We start from the raw sequence: 15,571 nt of genomic DNA on the forward strand, positions 1-15,571 counted from the left end.
TGAGAAGAAGGGTGTGAGGGAGGGTGTGAGGGAGGAAGAAAGGAAGAAAAGGGAGTGAAGGAAGGAAGGAGAGAGACATGGTGAGAAGAAGGAGGGAGCAAGGAAGGAAGGAAAATGGGAGGGAAGGAAGGAAGGAGAGACATGGTGAGAAGAAGGAGGGAGTGAGGGAGGAAGAAAGGAAGAAGGAAGGAAGGAAGGAAGGAAGGAAGGAAGGAAGGAAGGAAGGAAGGAAGGAAGGAAGGAAAGAGGGAGGGAAGGAAGGGGACAGACATGGTGAGAAAAAGGAGGGAGGGAGGGGGAGAGAGGAAGGAATGAAAAGGGGAAGGAAGGAAGGACAGAGACATGGTGAGAAGGAGGGAGTGTGGAAGGAAGGAAAGGAAGAAAGAGAGGACAGAGACATGGTGAGAAGAAGGAGGGTGTGAGGGAGGGAGGAAGGGAGGAAGGAAAAGGGAAGTGAAGGAAAGGAAGGAAGGAAGGTGAGAGGCATGGTGAGAAGAAGGAGGGAGTGAGGGAGGGAGGAAGGAAAGAAAGGAAGAAAGGAGAGAGACATGGTGAGAAGTAGGGAGGGAGGAAGAAGGAAGGAAGGAAAATGGGAGGGAATGAAGGAAGGAGAGAGACATGGTGAGAAGAAGGAGGGAGCGAGGAAGGAAGGAAGGAAGGAAGGAAGGAAGGAAGGAAGGAAGGAAGGAAGGAAGGAAGGAAAGGGGGTGGGAAGGAAGGGGACAGACATGGTGAGAAGAAGGAGAGAGCGAGGAAGGAGGGAAGAAAAATGGGAGGGAAGGAAGGAGACAGACATGTTGAGAAGGGGAGTGAGGAAGGAAGGAAGGAAAAAAGGAAGGAAGGAAGGAAGGAAGAAAGGAAGGAGAGAGACATGGTGAGAAGAAAGAGGATGTGAGGGAGGGAGGGAGGGAGGAAGGAAAGGAAGGAGAGAGATATGGTGAGAAGAAGGTGGGAGGGAGGGTGGAAGGAAGGAAGGAAATGAAGAAAGGAGAAAGACATGATGAGAAGGAGGGAGGGAGGGAGGAAGAAGGAAGGAAGGAAAATGGGAGGGAATGAAGGAAGGAGAGAGACATGGTGAGAAGAAGGAGGGAGCGAGGAAGGAAGGAAGGAAGGAAGGAAGGAAGGAAGGAAGGAAGGAAGGAAGGAAGGAAGGAAAGGGGGTGGGAAGGAAGGGGACAGACATGGTGAGAAGAAGGAGAGAGCGAGGAAGGAGGGAAGAAAAATGGGAGGGAAGGAAGGAGACAGACATGTTGAGAAGGGGAGTGAGGAAGGAAGGAAGGAAAAAAGGAAGGAAGGAAGGAAGGAAGAAAGGAAGGAGAGAGACATGGTGAGAAGAAAGAGGATGTGAGGGAGGGAGGGAGGAAGGAAAGGAAGGAGAGAGATATGGTGAGAAGAAGGTGGGAGGGAGGGTGGAAGGAAGGAAGGAAATGAAGAAAGGAGAGAGACATGATGAGAGGGAGGGAGGGAGGGAGGAAGAAGCAAGGAAGGAAAGGGGGAGGGAAGGAAGGAAGGGGAAGAAGAAAAAGGAATTTTAGTCAGGGCCTGTGGTTCTCAAGGCAGCTAACCATCCTCAAAGCATCTGGCAGCAGTGTTGTTGCACCCCATCTATGCAAGTGGATGCACAGAGGACCATTTTGCAGGGTGCTTTGATGCAGCCCAGCACAATAGCTGGGACAGATGTTGCCTCAACCTGTGGCTGAACTGCAGACGGTGCTCCGGGTTTCCACGGGAGCTTCCCAGAAAGGTTCAGGTGGGAGCAGGGTCAGCTACAGACCATTCAGTGGGAAAGGTTTGTGGACAGGCAAACTGGAGGCATTTCCCACTAATCACTCCGAGTCAGTGTGTGTGTGTGTGTGTGTGTGTGTGTGTGTGTGTGTGTGTGTGTGTGTGTGTGTGTGTGTGTGTTTAGTGCTCTCTACAGGTGATTCTTGACTTACAACAGTTCAATTAGTGACTGAAGTTACAACAGAACCTGGAAAAAGTGACAGATGATCGTTTTCACACTTACGACCGTTAAAGTATCCCTATAGTCCCGTGATCAAAATTCATATGCTTAGCATCTGCTTCATACTTACGACCGTTCCTGGGTCCTGGGGTCATGCGATCAACGTTTGCGACCTTGTGACAAAGTCCAGATTCTCTTAACAGCCATGTCACTAATTTTACAACTGCATTGATTCACTTAACAAGTGTGCTCCCCCCCCCAAAAGAAGGTCACGAAATGGGGCAAAACTCACTTAACAAATGTTTCGCTCAGCAACATTAATTTAGGGCTCTGTTGTGGTCGTAAGTCGAGGACAACCTGTATGGAGAGTCCTTGACTTACAACTGTTCTTTGAGTGACTTCATCAACTTTCTTGATGAAGATGTGGGTATCACTACTACAGACCCAAGTGGTTAACAACATGCCTTGTGTGGTCTTGTGAAGCTACTAGCAGAAGAGGAGAGTAACACAACTACAATAATACAATAGTAGAGTTGGAAGGGACCTTGGAGGTCTTCTAGTCCAACCCCCTGCCTAGGCAGGAAACCCTATACAGTTTCAGACAAATGGCTATCCAACATCTTCTTAAAGACTTCCAGTGTTGGGGCATTCACAACTTCTGGAGGCAAGCTGTTCCACTGATTGATTGTTCTCAGTGTCAGGAAATTTCTCCTCAGTTCTAAGTTGCTTCTCTCCTTGATTAGTTTCCACCCATTGCTTCTTGTTCTACCCTCAGGTGCCTTGGAGAATAGCTTGGCTCCCTCTTCTTTGTGGAAACCCCTGAGATATTGGAACACTGCTATCATGTCTTCCCTGGTCCTTCTACACTTTGTTCCATAGTTCCCCCAAGAACTTGGGGGTGGGGACAGGAAAGTTGATGTCATAGTATGTAGGAATGACCTTGGAGGCAAGAGGGAAAGATGCTGCCTAGGGCTGTGATGGCGAATCTATGGTATGCATGCCACAGGTGACACGCGGAGCCATCACACGAGCCATTGCCCTATGTCAGCTCCAGCATGCATGCACGTGCCAGCCAGCTGATTTTTCTGCCTCTCTGGAAGGCCAGGGATGCCATTTCCCCCCTCCCCTGGCCCTCTGGAGGTCCGTTTCCGAACTTCTGGTAGGCCCATAGATCCATTTTGCACCCTCCCCAGGCTCCCGAGGCTTTCCTGGCGCATGGGGAGGGCGGAAATAGCCTTCCCCATCTCCCCGGAAAAAATACCAAGCTCAGCTTGGCAGTGAGCAGCACATCGGCAGGATGGCACACATGGGGGAGGAGTGGAGGGGTTGTGCGCATATGTGCATGTGTGGGGGGGGCGCTTTGCATTATGGATGCCGGCATGCACACGCAGTATTGCATGTGGACAGTAGCATTTTTGGCACCCGACAATAAAAAGTTTAGCCATGACTGGCCCAGGGACTGGCTAGATAAGAGGAGGCAAAGTCCACAAATAACAGCCAGAGAAAGAAAGTCAGGAAGAATCCGTTATAACTGCTCAGGCTGCAAAAGAGACAGTGACAGATTTATATTTTCAGACTTGCAAGCGTATCTTAGTGTAGCCTTACAAGAAAGTAGAATTACAAGGTCCTGATGATGTTACATAGTTTGGTAATTAAATGTGTACAAGGAAACTACTGTGGTCAAGGACCCCACTCTCGGTTCTCCTTAACAGAGAGATACAATCCAGAGCATGAGAAGTACTAATACCACTCTATAAAGCCTTAGTAAGACCACACCTAGAATATTGCATTCAGCTTTGGTACCACACTATTAAAAAAACAGATGTGGAGACTCTAGAAAGAGTGCAGAGAAGAGCAACAAAGAGGATTAGGGGACTGGAGATAAAACATACGATGAATGGTTGCAGGAACTGGGTATATCTAGTTTAATGAAAAGAAGGACTAGGGGAGACAGGATAACGGTCTTCCAATGATTGAAGGGCTGCCCCAGAGAGGAGGTAGTCAAGCTATTCTCCAAGGCAACCAAAGGCCAGACAAGGAACAATGGATGGAAACAGGCCAAGAAGAGATTCAATCTGGAAATAAAGTGGATTTTTTTCTGACAGTGAGAGCAATCAACCCATGGAACAGAAGTTGCCTTCAGAAGTTGTGGGAGCTTCATCCCTGGAGGCTTTCAAGAAGAGACTGGACTGGCATCTGTCAGAAACGGTTTAGGGTCTCCTCCTTGGGTGGGGGTTGGCATAGATGACTCACAAGGTCCCTTCCAACTCTGGTAATCTATAACCTGTAATCTCCTCCTCCTCCTTTCTCCAAATCTCACTTTCTCCTAGTACTGATGATATTAGCTAGCTGGGTAATAAAACATCTCCCCCAAAAAATGAACCAAGCTCAGGAACCACCAAAGTACTCCTTCTCCTCCTCTTCCTTCACCTCCTGCTCCTCTTCATCTTCCTCCTCTTGGTCCTCCTCCTTCACTGCCACCTCTTCACACACACCCCTCCCTTTTAGTCCTGATGAAGTTGGGTCATAATGCCTGCAGGAAAACAACCAAACTCAGAGACTACCAAGGATTGTACGCTTGTCCTCTTCCTCCATCTCTCCTTCCCCTTCTTCCTCCTCCATCTCCTCTTTCCCTTCTTCCTCCTTCTCCTCCTCCACCTACCACTGATGATGTTCCCTAGCTGGGTCATGAAATGTCTGCAAGGAAACCCCCAAGCTCAGAGACCACCAAGGACCCCACAGTTTTCCTCCTCCTCCTCCTCCATCTCCCTTTCTCCTTCCTCCTCCTCCCCCCTCCTCTTTCCCTTCCTCCTTCTCCTCCTCCACCTACCACTGATGATGTTCCCTAGCTGGGTCCTGAAATGTCTGCAAGGAAACCCCCAAGCTCAGAGACCACCAAGGACCCCACAGTTTTCCTCCTCCTCCTCCTCCTCCTCCATCTCCCTTTCTCCTTCCTCCTCCTCCCCCCTCCTCTTTCCCTTCCTCCTTCTCCTCCTCCACCTACCACTGATGATGTTCCCTAGCTGGGTCATGAAATGTCTGCAAGGAAACCCCCAAGCTCAGAGACCACCAAGGACCCCACAGTTTTCCTCCTCCTCCTCCTCCTCCATCTCCCTTTCTCCTTCCTCCTCCTCCCCCCTCCTCTTTCCCTTCCTCCTTCTCCTCCTCCACCTACCACTGATGATGTTCCCTAGCTGGGTCATGAAATGTCTGCAAGGAAACCCCCAAGCTCAGAGACCACCAAGGACCCCACAGTTTTCCTCCTCCTCCTCCTCCTCCATCTCCCTTTCTCCTTCCTCCTCCTCCCCCCTCCTCTTTCCCTTCCTCCTTCTCCTCCTCCACCTACCACTGATGATGTTCCCTAGCTGGGTCATGAAATGTCTGCAAGGAAACCCCCAAGCTCAGAGACCACCAAGGACCCCACAGTTCAGCCCTGACCTGCAAATATTCTCAGGTAGAATCAGCATAACTGCACCGGTTTCCCGTCTCATGTGCCTGGGAAAGCTGAGATTAGTTCAAATTCAGCCACCCCAAATATTTATCGGCCTAATGGTGTGCCGAGTGCGGTGATGTGGAAATATTTGTTCAGGGAATATGACTTTATTGGCAAACAGATCATATCATAATGGAGTTATTACAGTTTCAGTGCCCGGAAATGTTGCCAATAGATTTTTTTTTTCTGGATTTGTCAAGGATTTTAATAGTTGGTGGGAGTGTCCGAAATGCCACTTTCCTGCCGGAATTTTGGGAGCAAATTTGGACGTAAAAGGCAGTTGCTGTGGAAGTAGTCCTCGACTTACAACCATCTCATTTAGTCACCATTCACAGTTACAACAGCACAGGGGGGAAAAAACGAGCATTTGCAGCCTCTCCATCAGGTTACCTGATCAAAATTTAGTTTCTTGACCACTGATTCAAATCTATGACAGTTGCGGTGACCCTGGGTCACGCAATCCCCTTTTGCGACTTTCTGGCAAGCGATGCCAGATGGAGGAAGCCAGATTCATTTAACAACCGTGTGAGTAACTTAATCAACTGCAATGATTTATTTTACAACGGTGGCAAGAGAGGTCGTAAAAGTAGGCAAAACTCACTTAAGAACGGTCTCCTAAGAATGGAATAACAAACAAACGGTTTCTAACTTTTTGGAAATTTTTTTGTAGGTATCCGGAATATCTCCAGAGTGTGCACTCATGATATCCATTCAGACGGAACGAGACAAATGTGTGAGATACTCCATTTCGGATAATCTGACTTTAGGTAAGAGATTGGTCTACTTTTTCATTGCCTTAAACAGGGATGTTTTCGCTGAAAACATCAGTACTGCAGGCTGCTTCTGCTGACCGCCGGCTGCCTGCAATTTGGCAGTTCGAATCTCACCAGGCTCAAGGTCGACTCAGCCTCCCGTCCTTCCCAGGTGGGTCAAATGGGGACCCAGATTGTTGGGGGGGGGGCAAGAGGCTGACTCTGTAAACTGCTTAGGGAGGGTTGGAAAGCATGGTGAAGTGGCATATAAGTCTTAAGTGCTATTGCTATTTTCCTTCCTTCCTCCCTTCCTCCCTTCCTTCTGTGGTGGCGCAGTGGTTAGAATGCAGTATTGCAGGCTGACTCTGCCCACAGCCAGGAGTTCAATCCTGACTGGCTCAGCATCCGAGGTGGGTAAAATGAGGACCCAGATGGTTGGGGGCAAGAGGCGGATTCTGTAAACCGCTTAGAGAGGGCTGTAAAATAAACTGTGAAGAAGTATATAAGTCTAAGTGATATTGTGGTTTCTGGCGACAGAAGCCATTTCTTATTATGGAATTGTGTTGTCGTACGAGCAAAGACATTTCTGAACAAACATCCATTTCTGATAGCCATCATCCATGGTTTGCACTGCGGTCAGCTCTTCAGTTATTACTTTAGAAGTTCAAACATTAGTCCGTCTGAAAAACAGGAAAAATACATCACAGGTAGTCCTCGACTTATGAACCATTCCTTTAGCGACCATTTGAAGTTGCAACGGCACTAAAAAAAAAGGCAACTTATAGCCATTTTTCACATTTAATGACCATTGCAACCTCCCCATGGTCACGTGATCAAAATTCGGATGTTTGGCAACTGACTCATATTTATGCGACCTTCTGACAAGCAGAGTCAATGGGAAAGTCAGATTCACTTAACAACCATGCGACTAAGTTAATCACTGCAGGGATTCACTTAACAGATGTCGCAGGAAAGGTTGTAAGATGAGGCCAAATTCACTTAACAAATGTTTTGCTTAGCAACTGGAATTTTAGGCTCAGTTGTGGTCATAAGTCGAGGATCTACCTGTATTTTTGTTCATTGAATTTCCCATGATCGATCTATCTATCTATCTATCTATCTATCTATCTATCTATCTATCTATCTATCTATCTATCTATCTATCTATCTATCTCTTTCTCTCTCTCTCTTTCTCTTTCTCTCTCTCTCTCTACCTATCTCTCTCTATCTCTATCTATCATCTATCTATCTATCTATCTATCTATCTATCTATCTATCTATCTATCTATCTATCTCTTTCTCTCTCTCTCTCTCTTTCTCTTTCTCTCTCTCTCTCTACCTATCTCTCTCTATCTCTATCTATCTATCATCTATCTCTCTCTCTCTCTCTTTCTCTTTCTCTTTCTCTCTCTCTCTCTACCTATCTCTCTCTATCTCTCTCTATCTATCATCTATCTATCTATCTATCTATCTATCTATCTATCTATCTATCTATCTATCTATCTATCTATCTATCTCTTTCTCTCTCTCTCTTTCTCTCTCTCTACCTATCTCTCTCTATCTCTATCTATCATCTATCTATCTCTCTCTCTCTCTCTCTTTCTCTCTCTCTCTCTCTCCCTATCTCTCTCTATATCTATCTATCTATCTATCTATCTATCATCTATCTATCTATCTATCTATCTATCTATCTATCTATCTATCTATCTCTTTCTCTCTCTCTCTTTCTCTCTCTACCTATCTCTATCTATCTATCTATATCTATCTATCTATCATCTATCTATCTATCTATTTATCTATATCTATCTATATCTATATCTATCTATATCTTTCTATCTATCTATCTATATCTATCTATCTATCTATCTATCTATCTATCTATCTATCTATCTATCTATCATCTATATCTATGTCTATGTCTATATCTATATCTATATCTATCTATCTATACATACATACATACATACATACATACATACATACATACATACATACATACATACATACATAGAAACACACACACACAAACATTCTGTATATATATGTTTTTGTAGATTTTCACGGGTACAGGTATGCAGGTCTTGGCGTATTCGGGTCTTTTCCCATGTAAGGTTGAGAGTATCTTGGCGACGTTTCGACGAAATCCCACTCGCCATCTTCAGGCTGGTGCCTTCGGCTTCATGCTTGTGTGAGCAAAGCGTGATCGGAGCTGCTGTCTTTCTATAAATATTGGGGTATATATATATATATGGCTTTGTGTGTGTGTGTGTATGTTCCAGCATAACTCTGGAATGCCTCAAGCAATTTCAAGCAAACTTGATTACACAAATTACTTACTCTCTGGAAACAAATACTGTGGGGGTAAGGCACCCCTAACACCCCTCGGTGTGTGTGTGTTAAGATACAGCCTGTTGTGCCTTAAAATGACTTCTACTGTACAGTGCTGTGGAGTTGCCATAGTAACGGCTTCACAGTATTCCACAAGGGGGCTCCCACTGGTAAGAGGGAAAATCCAACATTAGAAATTGCAGCGACGTTCATGGAAGGAGAGTTGGGATCAGGGGTGAAATCCAGCAGGTTCTGAGAGGTTCTGGAGAACCAGTAGTGGACATTTTGAGTAGTTCAGACAACTACTCAAGTGGGGTGGGAATGGGGATTTTGCAGTATCCTTCCCCCTGCCACACCCATCAAGCATGCCCACCAACCCACACCCACAGAACCGGTGGTAAAAAAACCATTGAATTTCACCACTGGTTGGGATAAATAAATATTCGGGCATCGAGAGGTTATCAGCTAGTATTATATAAACCTGGAGAAACGATCGCTCAATTCTGCCTCATCAAATTCTTCCTGATTTTGCAACTTGACTGTATGAAAAATAAGGAAGTTGGAGAACAGCAGAATTATTGTGTTATTGTTTAATTCAGGAACTGAATTAACGTCTATTAAATCACTTAAAGTGGGCTGTCATTAGTTACCTTTAATATTGTCATACATCAATAAACTTCCAGTTGTGTTTTTCCTGGCATTTATTTGCAGGTAGTCCTCGACTTACAACCACAACTGAGCCCAAAATTACAGTTGCTAAACCAGACCATTGTTAAGGGAATTCTGTCCCATTTTACAACTTTTCTTGCAACGTTTGTTAAATGAATCACTGCAGTTGTTAAGTTAGTTAACACAGTTGTGGAGCGAATCTGACTTTCCCGATGATGATGCTTTGTCAGAGAGTCACCACACTGCGACGGTCATAAACATGAGTCAGTTGCCAAGTGTCTGAATTTTGATTGCGTGATCATGGGGATGCTGCCACAGATGTAAGTGTAAAAAATAGCCATAAATCACTTTTTCCAAATGCCATTTGTTCTGACCAAAAAACCTTTTATTAATTGACTGTGAATTCTGCTCATTCACGATCCAACAAAGTCTTTCGAGGGAGGATTTACAGTCACAGACCTTCTCTGGCTTGGAGAGCTGCCAGGCCGATCTCTGCAAAACTTGGCCAGGAGTCTCGGAGAGTCAGGAACCAATGAAGCAAACTAAATGTTTTCCTGCAAACTCCACTCCCCTTTCGCTCCTCTTTTATTTCCTCTGGGAGGGACATTATCATCCACCTGTGGCCTTACTCCCAAGTTGACCCCAGTTCTTTAACTGTTCCCTTCGTCTGGCAACTCTGTACCTGCGCACACTGGGAACAGGCTCCAGCTGTTCTTCTGCCCCACTGATGTCTGACTCTGAAGGCAGCTGATAACTGTCAGACGGCTCTGGCCCCCTCTCTGCCTCTGACACAGAGCCCTCATCAGAGCCTTCCCCAGACTCCAGGACTGTCCCATGTTCCTCCCCAACCTCCTCACTGTCTGAATCTATAGCCTGCTCTGCTGGCCAATGGCGGGCTACAACATCATTGTAACTTCTTGTAGTCACTAAACAAATTGTTGTAAGTCGAGGATTATCTGTATTTATATTTCTCAGCCTCTTTCACTGGCTGATGGAGGTTTTTCTAGGCAAGAACCTCTATTTGCAAATTTTGCATATCCCTTTCTCCTGTCTCTGCCTCTTTCCTTTCCTTTCTCCAGAATGTTATTGGGTCCCCCATGCTTTGAGTGGCATTTCTATCACCCAATTCTCACACGGTTAGAGAAAGTTCCCAGGATTACAAATGAGAGTTTGGGGCACATTGAGGTCTGTTGTTCATCTTCAGCTGGGAGAATTAGAGGATTGGTGTACTTGCTCTGGTTGTTAGCTTTTTAGTCTGGGAAATAAGCAATTCCAATGGGACAGAAATAATTGATAGGGAAGTCACTGGAGACTGAATTGCATTTTGTAATGTTAGTTTGTAGGTTTGTTCAGAAATTTAAGTGAACTTACAAAGGCTCTTTACTTACTTACTCCTTCCTTCCTTCTTTCATTCATTCATTCATTCATTCTCTCTTATTCCTTCCATCCTCTTTTTCTATCCTCCCTTCTCCTTTTCCTTCCTTCCATTTTTCCTTCCTTCCTTTCTTATCTCATTTATTCATTCACTCTATTCCTTCCATCCTTTTACTAACCTCCCTTCTCCCTTTTCTTCCTTCCTTTCTTTCTTCCCTCTCTCTGTTCCTGCCTTCACTCTTTTTCCTCCCTCCCTCCCCCCTTCCCTTTCTATCCTCCCTTCCTTCTTTTTCCTTTCTTTTTCCTTCCTTTCTGTGCTCTTTCCTTCTGTCATTCCTTACTTCCTTTATCTCATTAATTCATTCATTCTCTCTTATTCCTTCTGTTCTTCTCTTCTATTCTCTCTTCCTTCTCCTTCCTTTCTTCCTTCCCTCTCTCTGTTCCTGCCTTCTCTCTCTCCTTCCTTCCTTCCTTCTTTCCTTCCTCTTTCCTTTCTTCTCTCTCTTCCCTTGCTCCCACTTCCTTCCTTCCCTCCTCCCTTCCTTCCTCTTTCCCCTCCCCTCGTTCAACCGTCATAAATGAGTCAGTTGCCAGGCAACCAAATTTAAACCATGTGACCATGGGGATGCTGCAATGGTTGTAATTGTGAAAAATGGTCATAAGTCACTTTTTTCAATGTCGTCATAACTTTATACGGTCTTAAGTATGAAAAATCGACCATCTATTTTGCTAACTTCCTCTGTGCAATTTAGAAATGCATAGATTTGCAAGATACCTTAAGCCAGTGATTGCATGCGGGGGCTTGTAACCCGGAAGAGGAGTTGCTGGGAAATGAACTTCCAGTTTCTGGTTTGTGCATGTACACCAGCCAGCTGTCTTCCGGTTTCTGGTGCGCATGAGCACACGACGATCAGCTGGCCGGCACACATGCACATTCGCAGGGCAGAAACCAGAAAAACCCGCTCTTCTGGTTTCTGGCACTGACGCATGCACAAAGGCCAGCTGATCATCACATGTGCATGCACCAGAAACCCAGAAGAGGAATGGGCAACCTCATGTGCCAGGCAAGATGGTTCCATGTGCCACTTTAGGCATGGGTGCCGTAGGTTTGCTATCATGGCCTTAAACTTCAGCAAATGTCCCTAGCCAGCTGAATCTAAGAGAGTCTTTCTGATTGAGGGCCAGTATGGTGAAATCTGTATGGTGAAATCAATTATGACTGCCAGGCCCCAGAAGATGGAAGAGACCCACAAATGACTCCCAAGGACGTTTACATAATTCTCTTTGGCTCAGTGAAAGCTGGCTCAACAGTAGTAACTGTGAGAGGGATCTTGGAGTCCTAGTGGACAACCATTTAAATAGGAGCCAGCCGTGTGCAGCAGCTGCCAAAAAAGCCAACACAGTCCTAGGCTGCATCAACAGAGGGATAGAATCAAGAGCACGTGAAGTGTTAATATCACTTTATAAGGCCTTGGTAAGGCCACACTTGGAATACTGCATTCAGTTTTGGTCGCCACGATGTAGAAAAGATGTGGAGACTCTAGAAAGAGTGCAGAGAAGAGCAACAAAGATGATTAGGGGACTGGAGACTAAAACATATGAAGAACGGTTGCAGGAACTGGGTATGTCTAGTTTAATAGAAAGAAGGACCAGGGGAGACAGGATAGCGGTGTTCCAATATCTCAGGGGTTGCCACAAAGAAGAGGGAGGCAAACTGTTCTCCAACGCACCTGAGGGTAGAACAAGAAGCAATGGGTGGAAACTAATCAAGGAGAGAAGCAACTTAGAACAGTTGAGTGAGAACAGTTAACGAAGTTGTGAATGCTCCAACACTGGAGGTTTTAAGAAGAGATTGGACAGTCATTTTACCGGAATGGTACTATAGGGTCTCCTGCCTGAGCAGAGGGTTGGACTAGAAGTCCTCCACGGTCCCTTCCAATTCTGTTCTTCTGTTACACTTGCCTCCTTTCTGAGTCTCCTCCGAGTCACCAAACTTGTTTGAGGGGTCAAAAGGCAGTTTAAGAACTTGGATAAGTTTGTATGCAGAATAAACATTGCACGCCATGGGTTGAAAAGAAGCTTTCCCTGTTTCAACGAGATGTTTGTTTTTCTCTTTACGCAAGGTAACAAATCGCACATCAAGAGTCCAGTTGGTGCCAACTGTTGTTTAATGATGGACAGGTCCCCATAATCCAACAGATCCTGTTTTAAGCCTCCACTGAGCCAGCTGAGGCAAAGTTAAAGACACAGCAGTCTCAGATAATAACAGAATAGCAGAGTCAGAAGGGACAGTGGAGGTCTTCTAGTCCAGTAGTCACCAATGGGTGGTCCGTGCACCACTGGTGGTCACGAGAAAATTCTGGTGGTCCGCAGAAAAATTATCTGCATTTTTTATATTGCACTAAATCAGGGGTCCTCAAACTACGCCCCCTGGGACGGATACGGGCAATGAACGCTTGTGTTGCTGCAGAGAGTCTCCCCCTTCGGGGGCTTTTTGTGGGGGTCAGAAATTCTGACTTGGGGTCTGCTTCAGCCTCCTGGTGTGAGGCTTTGGGCGAAGGCTGGAGGGAAGAAGCGCCACTGGTGGTGAAGAGCCAGAGGGCCTCGTTCCAGTGGGACTGCATCATGGCCTGGAACTGGCTGACCATCTCAGCCCACTGAGCCTCTAAGCGCTGGAACCTGGCCTTGCACTCCCGCAGGTCTTTTCTCTGCTTGGAAAGCTTATGCTGCTAGTCCTCAGTGAGGTGCTTCTGCTGAGCCTCCTTCTCGGCCAGATCCAATGTGAACTGAGCTGTTTTGCCAACTCTTTCTCATGGTGGCTGCTTAGCTCCAGCAATGGCTTCCTGTTGGGGCCCTAAGGAACCCGGGCGGGAAGGCGAGGAATGAGGAGTAGAAGCTGGCGAGGCGCCCCTCAAAGTGAATGATATCGAGTTGGCCACGCCTACCCAGTCACATGACCACTTAGCCACACCCACCCACCCGGTCATTAGGCAGATCATATTAGTGGTTCGTGGGATTTAAAATTATGAATTTAGTGGTCCCTGAGGTCCAAAAGATTGGGGACCCCTGTTCTAGTATTGTACCAGCAACTCAGTAATACATGGAACGTTGGATTATTCTAACTTCTGTATCTAATTTATTGGAAATTTCTAATTTATGTATCTGCCCATGCAAATCCCTTGGGTTTTCTTTTATTGCAACCATATTAGGTAGTCCTCAACCTATGACCACAAATGAGCCCAAAATTTATGCTGCTCAGCGAAACATTTGTTAAGTGAGGTTTGCCCCATTTTACAAACTTTCTTGTTGTTAAGTGAATTACAGCCGTCGTTAAATTAGTAGCACTGTTGTTAAGCTAATGTGGCCTCCCCCATTGACACAAGTTGTAAAATGGGGCAAAACTCACTTAACAAATTTCTCACTTAGCCACAGAAATTTGGGGCTCGATCATGGTCGTAAATCGAGGGACTACCTGTAAAAAACATTTCCTAGTCAGGTTTTCATAGAAACTGCCGGCTGTTTTGCATCCCATTGCCGGGTGGAATTACGGGGTTGCCGTCTCAGTTACCCATCTATTTTGTGGTGCTAATTAAATGAGCATCTTTTCCCTTAGGAAAGCAGTCGTCTATAATCAGGATAAAGTGAAAAATGCATCGCCTCGAGTCACCCTGTGATCCATTGCCTTGATTTAAGTTAATTCCTCCCTTCAGACACGTTAAGTTTGCCCTGGAACGAGTCATGCATCAGACTGGTCCAGCTTAACACTTCATCCATCATCTCTCTCCCTCTTCCACCCCGAAATGCTGGTTATAAAAAGCAATTTCCTGCTTATGAATCATTCAGGAAAGGAGGTAATTATTAACTGTCCCTGGTAGTCAACACAGCATTGGTTTGACACCATTGCAGGCAGTTGTTCTGACCGAGGCTTCCCAAGAGCCTGGAGCAAACTCCTTGTCCCGACCAAAACCCCTTTTATTAATTGGCTGTGAATTCTGCTCATTCACGATCCAACAAAGTCTTTCGAGGGAGGATTTACAGTCACAGACCTTCTCTGGCTTGGAGAGCTGCCAGGCTGATATCTGCAAACCTTGGCAAGGAGTCTCGGAGAGTCACGAACCAATGAAGCGAACTAATTGTCTCCTGCAGACTCCACTCCCCTTTTGCTCCTCTTTTATTCCCTCTGGGAGGGGCCATTCATCGTCCACCTGTGGCCTTACTCCCAAGTCGACCCCTGTTCTTTAGCTGTTCCCTTCGTCTGGCAACTCTGTGCATGCACACACTGGGAACAGGCTCCAGCTGTTCTTCTGCCCCACTGATGCCTGACTCCGAAGGCAGCTGATAACTGGCATACGGCCCTGTCCCCATCTCTGCCTCTGACACAGAGCCCTCATCCGAGCCTTCCCCAGACTCCAGGACTGGCCCATCTTCCTCCCCAACCTCCTCACTGTCCGAATCTATGGCCTGCTCTGCTGGCGGGCCATAACAGCAGTCTTCAATTTATGACCAAAATCAGGAGCAGGGTTTCTGTCGTTTAGTGAGTCACACCCAATTTTAGCACCTTCTTTTGCCGCAGTTGTTAAGGGAATCTCGGCTGTTGTTAAGTGAATTTATGCAACCATTAAGGGAAACCTAGTTTTTCTCCATAACGGACCTACAGCCGTTTTTCACATGATCACCGTTGATCAAAATTCGGAGGCTTGGAAACTGGAATTATTACTTATGATGGTTGCAGTGTACCGGGAGGGGGAGGGGTGTCATCTGATCCCCTTTTGTGTCCTTCTGATGAGCAAAGTCGATGGGGAAACCAGATGCAATTAATAACCAGGTGAATAACTCCACAACTGCAATGATTCACTCAACAACCGTCGCAAGAAGGATTGTAAAATATAGCAAAACCTGCTTAACAATAGTCCTGTTTGGCCATGGAAATTTGCGGCTCATTGTGGTTGTAAGTCAAGCTCTACCCGTATACCCTCCCACACAATATGGCTTGTTTAATTTTAGCCTGGC

At 46.0% G+C, this 15,571-nt stretch overlaps 1 protein-coding gene across 2 annotated transcripts in view; it reads left to right on the forward strand.

Annotated features, from left to right (window-relative positions):
- LOC309401182 (vasoactive intestinal polypeptide receptor-like) overlaps positions 1–15,571 on the forward strand; it is a 71,674-nt gene that overhangs the window by 38,852 nt on the left and 17,251 nt on the right. For both annotated transcript variants that reach the window (XM_081970238.1, XM_081970239.1), the window contains exon 2: positions 6,109–6,205. In XM_081970238.1, the coding sequence (XP_081826364.1) occupies positions 6,109–6,205 (97 nt within the window). The remainder of the gene's footprint in view (positions 1–6,108; positions 6,206–15,571) is intronic.

Source organism: Natrix helvetica (genome assembly GCF_964273705.1).
Source record: "Natrix helvetica genome assembly, chromosome: Z".
Lineage (NCBI taxonomy): Eukaryota > Metazoa > Chordata > Lepidosauria > Squamata > Natricidae > Natrix > Natrix helvetica.